This window comes from Prunus dulcis, chromosome 2 (assembly GCF_902201215.1).
Source record: "Prunus dulcis chromosome 2, ALMONDv2, whole genome shotgun sequence".
Classification (NCBI taxonomy): Eukaryota; Viridiplantae; Streptophyta; class Magnoliopsida; order Rosales; family Rosaceae; genus Prunus; species Prunus dulcis.
In genome coordinates, this window is record NC_047651.1 from 10306952 (window position 1) to 10314145 (window position 7194).

General features: G+C 38.2%; 1 protein-coding gene across 1 annotated transcript; it reads right to left on the reverse strand.

The window, feature by feature from the left end:
- Positions 1 to 261: 261 nt before the first annotated feature.
- On the reverse strand, positions 262 to 2780 carry LOC117618092 (rust resistance kinase Lr10-like). Its single transcript, XM_034347717.1, has 3 exons — positions 2065 to 2780; positions 1548 to 1574; positions 262 to 1466 (listed from the first exon to the last, which is right to left on the reverse strand). Exons 1-3 carry the CDS (start codon positions 2735 to 2737, stop codon positions 355 to 357), a joined length of 1812 nt encoding a protein of 603 aa, XP_034203608.1. The 5' UTR covers positions 2738 to 2780; the 3' UTR covers positions 262 to 354.
- Positions 2781 to 7194: the final 4414 nt, after the last annotated feature.

The following is a 7194-nucleotide window of genomic DNA, read 5'->3' on the forward strand; positions in this document are numbered from 1 at the left end:
CTGCCCGGTTCTCCTTCCTCCGGTCCAAGCTTCCTGTGCTCCACCGCCTCGTCAGCTTGCGGGGGTGTAATGGACGTTAATGCTGATATGATTGAGATATGATTTACTTGCCAATTATATGTATTTATTTCTGTATATACCTTACCTAGAATAGGAGATATGTTGTGTAATCACCAAGTAATAGCTGTGTATATATTTCTTATATTGTTTATCAATGAAAAGTATCGAAGAGATTCAAATCCTTTCACATGAGGCATGTGCTGGTCAAGTACAAACATCAAGAACTATATGAACATTCTTGATTGCATACATAAGTGTGTTTACATGTAATGATGTAATGTATAAGTACACATGTTACTCCAACTCAGGAATTGCTTCTAACTGAATGTTTCGATTTCTTGCAGCCGTACTGGCATTGGTTCCTGCAGCACCTGTAGAGGCAAAGGGATTGGGAGGCATGGTTAAGCTTTCTCCTCCTTCCAACATCTGAACCACGGCTTTCATTAAAGGGCGATCCACTGGATGCCATTGGATGCACCAGAGCCCTACAATTGCGAGTTTCTTTGGAATTTTTCCTTCTCCTCCTTCACCGATATGGATGCGTAGGTCATCTCCTTCTTCTAGAAGATTATAAATCCATTCGGGATAGTAGATTTCATTTGTGCTCTCCGTGGCTGAACCGACATTCTTCCTTCCTCCTACCATCTCAAGCAGTAACATTCCAAAACTATACACATCTGACTTATAGGACACATTTCCAAAGTTCCTGGAGAACACTTCAGGTGCAATGTAGCCCATGGTGCCCCTAGCTGTAGTCATTGACACTATGCTTTGATCCTTGGAACATAACTTGGCTAAACCAAAATCAGAAATCTTTGGAGTGAAGTTGTGGTCTAGCAAAACGTTATGAGGTTTGATGTCGAAATGGAGGATTCGCTGATCGCATCCTTGGTGAAGATATTCAATTCCTTTGGCTATGGCTAGAGCAATATCTTGCATCTTATCCCAACCAAGGAAACTGTTCTTATTGTCTGGTGATGAAATGAAATCCTGCAGTGAACCATTTGGTAAGAACTCATAAACAAGAGCTCGTCTAAATCCATCAGCGCAAAAGCCAACCAAGCGAATGACATTGACATGGTGGATATGACCCATTGTTCCCACTTCATTGATGAACTCTTCCCCATCTCCCTTAGAACTATTGAGGACTTTCACAGCAACAAAGAGTTCAGAAGAAAGCGTTCCTTTATAAACAGTTCCGTAGGCTCCTTCCCCTAACTTGTCCTTGAAGTCATTTGTAATCCTCTTAATATCTGCATATGAATATCTGCTAGGTTTGAGAGCTCTGTAATCGTCTAAAAATCTTTCAATCTTTAATTGATTCGCCTTTTCTTTTCTATCAGAACTATAGACACGATAGGCTGCAACGACTAGGAGTAACACAACGAATAAACCCAGAGATGCACCTGCAAGTTAACCTTTGTAAATATCACCACGATCTCATATATACAGATGAAACAAACTGCGACTCCAATTAAACAACTCACCTGTAGGCACCCATTTCCTTTTTGTACCTGAAAAAAAAATAAAAAAAATTACACTGTCAAATAAGTAATTAGAATGAGCTATTGCCTGGAAAATATCCTTTAAATAAACAGTGCTGCTACTTTGCTCTAAACTTCCAAATAAGTAAGCAAAACGTGGATTGCAGATGATAATATCTCATTACATGAATGCATTGTATTATTTGCATCTGCAGATAAGTGACCAGTATAGCAGAATATTAAGCATCTGTAACAATTCAAATATACGTGACCCAATTAAATATACGTTAGCCAAGTTAACCTCGAAGACCACGAACACAGAAAAAAAAAACACAAGGATATAACTTGATAGGTTCATCAACCTCAGGGACGTTTTGCGATAAAAAGCCAATAAATAATGCTGCTACTCTGCTCTCAACTTCCAAGTAGGTAAGCAAAAAGTGACTAGTATAGCAGAATATTAAGATTCTGTAATAAGTTATATATATGTGAGCCAAACTAAAATTTATGTTAGCCATACCTGCTTTACTGAAGTCCACACATTCAATTTCACTTTTGGTGCCATTGTTCTTCAATCTACACATCTTGCCCTTTTTCTCACAGTGTCCACAATTTGGTTCAGACCACTCCAAATAAAGATTGTCAGGGTAGTTTGAATAATATGGAACTGATGAGAGATTATACATCTTTGTACAAGACAGTAGGGGCAAGACCTCAATGATGTTCGAAGAGAGAACAGAATAAACTTGGTAGCCAGGGCCACGGAAGCAGGGGACTTGTTCATCTAATTGCCTCTCAGCTAAAGAGCAATTGAATAAGGTAAGATCAGTCATGTGATTTTTTGAGAAGTGGAAGGGAGTGATTGACTTGTTGAAGACTTTCAAAAGCTTCACCAGAAGACAGCTTTCTGGGTCATATAATTGGATTGCCTGAGCCTTATAATCTATGCTTTTGACTGGGAATTTGAATGGAATTGGAAGCTCAAGAATTGTTTCATGCTTCTCATTGCATGACAGGACAAACCCAGGAAAGACACAGTGATCTGGGTGCCTGCCTTTGAGGCTGAAAGGGAAATGGACAGCTGGGCCTTTATCGCCACACTTCAATTTTTTGCAGGTATCTTGGGGTTCTCCATGCACTGTGGAGAAAGCCAGAAAGATTAAGCACAAGGAAGAGGTGATAATTTTTAGCATATCTAACTAAATCTTTCTGTGCTGCAGAAAAAGAAAATGGTATCTAAATCTTTCTGTGACTCATATGTCCAAGAAGATGTCCTCTCATTATTTAATTAACCCAATCGTTTGGGATCTTACCAGGAAAAGAAGAACAAAAAAATACATTGTTTGCTTGCGACGAAAAGACTATAAAAGTCAACAGTTGACTTAGAGGTCCCACGACATGTGACATTCTTGACTGAATCAAATGTTGCATTTCTTTAATCGTTTGTTTGCTTTGTCTACGTTGACCATTAGAGCATTTCCACCAGTTAGCTCCTTGTCATGGCAAGGGGAGTCCTAGGGCAGCTACTATTCATGTGAATAGTGGCTGCCCTATCCCCTCCAGCAAAATGTGTTTCTAGCAGTTTAGGTTTGCCATGGCAAATACTATTCATTTTTTTGTTTTTTTCACAACTTTGTTTACTTAAGAAATTAATTTGGATAGTATTTTCGGATAAGATTTTTGAGTTCCTACGTGTCAATACTATTCATATCGGATAAGATTTTCGGTTTCAAATTTCAGATACATTTCAAAATTCAAATTTCAGATAAATTCAAAATGTCAAATTTTAGATACATTTCGAAATTCAAATTTCAGATAAATTTTAAATTTTAAATTACTAGTGGTGTAAGATATAGTAAATTCCCCACCATTTTTCGTTAGGTCTCCTCATTTGCAAGTTCACTTTCATCTTCTCTTTTGAGTTTCTCTGTTGAAACTAGTGGTGTGCTCACTGGTTTGCAATCCTTCATACCAAATCTGTCAAGCAAAGATTCTCAGTACTTTCTGGATTAACCCAATTCATAGGAAATGATGCAACAAGCCCAGATCAGTAATCTCATACTTGTTCATCATATTCTCCTTGAATTCTTTCATCATTTCACTACTGCTTCTAGTGTACACAAAGTCATCCACATATGTTGACACAATGACTGTACCAATACCTTCTTTAGTCTTTACATACAGAGTAGCTTCACTTATGCTTCTTTGAAATCCACACTTGAGTAGATGAGTATCAATTTCACCATAATAGGCCTCTGGTGCCTGCTTCAAGTCATAGAGTGACTTCTTTAACTTATAGACCTGGTCTTCTTCTCCTTTAACTTCAAAACCTTCAGGTTACTCGATATAAACTTACTCCTTCAACACTCCATCTAGAAATGATGATTTCACATCCGATTGGAAAAGTTTCCAATTTCTTTTTAGCAACTAGAACAATTAGAGTTCTAATTGTATCTAATCTTGCCACTGGAGCAAACTTTTCGTTTAAATCTACTCCTGGCTTTTGTGTGTATCCCTTAGCTACAAGTAGTGCCTTGTGCTTTTGGATAGAACTATCAAGATTCAGCTTTGTCTTGAAGATCCATCTCACACCCACAACTGGTTTGTTACTAGGTCTGTTAACCATCTCCCATGTAGAATTCTTCTCGATCATTATGATCTCTTCTCTCATAGCTTGATTCCACGCCTCATCTTGACTTGCTTCAGCAAAGTTTTCAGGTTCCACAATGCTCACTTTGCATTGTGCAAAGATGTCATTTAGACTCTTCCACTTCACAGGTGTGTGATCATAAAGTTTAGATGTTTTAGCTTCAGTTGATGTAGATGGGGCACTTGGTTTAGATCGGGTACTTGGTGAGGCATCATTTGATGGAGATCGGGCACATGGAGAAGATAGAGTTTGATATGGAGACTCAAACTCCATCTCGCCTTCAGTCATCCCTGCTTCCTCACTATTGTTCCAAGGAATTGACATGTGAACATCTTCATTTGTTTCCCAATTCCAGAGAGATTTCTCATCAAATATCACACTTTTTGACATAATTACTTTATGAATTCTCATGTTAAACACCCTGTACCCTTTCTCATAGGTTCCATATTCGACAAAGACTCCCTTCTCACTATTTTCTTCCAACTTACGCCTCTGCTGAGATGGAATATGAGTATAGAAATGAGAACCAAACACTCTCATGTGCTTTACTCAAGTTTTCTTCCACTGAATGCTTCAAACGGGGTCTTGTTCTTAAGAGCACTTGTAGGACACCTATTGAGAATGTAGACAGCAGTGTTAACTGCTTCTCCTCAGAACTTGGTAGGCATTCTCTTTTCATGAAGCATTGTTCTAGCCATCTCCACAATGGTTCTATCCTTCCTCTCTGCAACTCCATTTTGTTGAGGAGAATAGGCCACTGTTAATTGCCTTTCAAGCCCCAAGCCTTCACAAAACTTATTGAATTCTGTTGAAGTGTATTCACCACCTCTCTCTGATCTTAGCTTCTTGATCTGAGATCCACTTTGCTACTCCACCATGGCTTTAAATCTTTTGAACACTAAGAAAACACTTGATTTGTGTTGTAAAAAGAACACCCAACACATCTTTGTATGATCAATAAAAGTGAGGAAATATATGTTTCCTCCAATTGTAGTGACCTACATTGGGCCACACATATATGAGTGTACTAACTCCAATAGTTGTGTTTGGGCCAAGAAATCCACACGGCAGCCCATTTTTTACAAAGAAGCCCGGGAATAGAAAAACAGAAGACTAGGCCTTGACTCCAAAAGTAGCCCAATCAAACATTAAAAGGCCCATGTCTTTTTGCAAAATTGGCAGAGGTTAGAAGAGCACAAAGAACAAATAAATTCATCACCAACCAGGTCGATATAATTCTAAGAAGAATTGGATCGGGCCTAGCTTCTAAATTTCTCACTATTGATCTCAATCCCAGAGTGCAAAGTTAGCAGAATTTTAAAGTCTGTTCACAAAGAAACCCACGTGAGTACATAACTCTGAAAAGTCAACAATTTCAACTATCATAAGGGACTTGACGGGAAATTAATGAAGGCAGGTTTTACAGGAAAATTTCTCCAGTCTTTACAGTCAAGGAAGAAGATCAAAATCTTGTTCATCTGGAAAATCAAACTAACCATCATGGCAGATTGAATTCTTGCAAAGAGCAGTTAAAAGTTAAAAAAGGATTAGGTTTTTTTAAAACAAAGCAGGGAAGTGATTACCATACGAACTGACTGTTGATGGCTTTTTTGCCAGAATAGATAAAATTCCCTTTTTCTTGGCATTTAAAATAAAAAAATCTTGCTTTTAGAAAATTTGCTACCCATTATCAAAAGATTAGAAATCCCACTCCAGCATATTTTATAAATATGAGAGGAGGTGAACAGATCAAAGGACATCCAAAAAACTAATCAAAAACAAAAACTCAAAATGATCACTTGATCCCAAAAGCCTTCGAAACACTGAAGCAACCAAAGCTCATTGAGCCACAGGAAACAAGCTAGCCATAAATTCAGAATCTCTAACTTCAGTTAAGTTCAAGGAAATAGTCATACAGAGCGAGATTTCCCTCGTTACAAATTTGGTTCAGCATAAGCCAAATCAAGCAGAGTCCGGGTTTTTACAAATATGAAAACCTCAACAAATTTATGGAGAGCCCTGATAAAGAAAAATAGGTACTACAGTGCTGTTCCAACTCAGTAATCATCAAATCCAGCCACTTTTGCCCCTTCCAGATTGAAGAGGTTCCAATTCTGCCCTTTCAAAAAGCCTTCCAGGGCTTGAAATAGATTAAAGCTCTGCCAAACTCGAACATTGGTATCGATTAACAGCTGAAACTTGACAGTTGAAGGTGTTGATAGTCCAATCCAGCACAGACATACCCAGCCCAACCTGAATTAGAAGCATCTATCCAGGCAGAAATTGAAGTCCAATGATCTTTTTGTCTTTTTTAAAGTTGGTCTTTCTTTTTTGAGTTTTGTAAAAAGCAGTTCTGCTTGAAAACAATTCACTTTCTTATCATTCATTCTGGCAAGAACTACCAGCCTTGTACTGTGAAAAATTGTGAAGTCCTTACCCGTCTGAGGCAAGAAAAGAACTTACTTGAGAGATATTTCTCGCCAAAATTCACAATCATTTGTTTAGAAATCAGTAACTTTGGGTGCAAGTTATCCATTTTTAAAGAAGTCTGCTAAGGTTATCATTGCTAGCAATGGCTCGCTCATACAAAAAAGAAAGTTGATTTGTTGACCACAAATGGTTTTCAAGCCAATGAGGAACTTTATCCTACCATCACTGGAACAAATCTAAAATGGGTGAATAGCTTGTGAAGCTTTCCACGCTTCAGTTTTGTCAAATGCTTCTCTGTGAGCCCTGCCCGTAGCACAATCCTCACACGCATCTCCAATACATTCCAACCACCATTTCTTTATCTTGTAGCATCTTCAGACTAACATAGTTCAAATGACCAAATCTTCTATGCCATTTCCATGAGTGATCCTTAACTTCTGCTTTATTTGCCATCACGGGGTTCATGAATTCTGACTTCATAGGGAAGCATCTATTCCCTTTCATTGGAACATTAGCCACCAGCTCTTTCATTTCCTTATCAACATATATATTCACCATGGAATCACCAAA

What these genes read in the sequence shown, in the direction of transcription:
- LOC117618092 (XM_034347717.1), bottom strand. Translation starts at nt 2,737, where the DNA reads ATGCTAAAAATTATCACCTCTTCCTTGTGCTTAATCTTTCTGGCTTTC. An exon ending in TGTGGACTTCAGTAAAGCAG is followed by an intron (nt 1,575 to 2,064) that starts GTATGGCTAACA and finishes TTTTTTTTTCAG; the next exon opens with GTACAAAAAGGAAATGGGTG. An exon ending in AAGGAAATGGGTGCCTACAG is followed by an intron (nt 1,467 to 1,547) that starts GTGAGTTGTTTA and finishes GTTAACTTGCAG; the next exon opens with GTGCATCTCTGGGTTTATTC.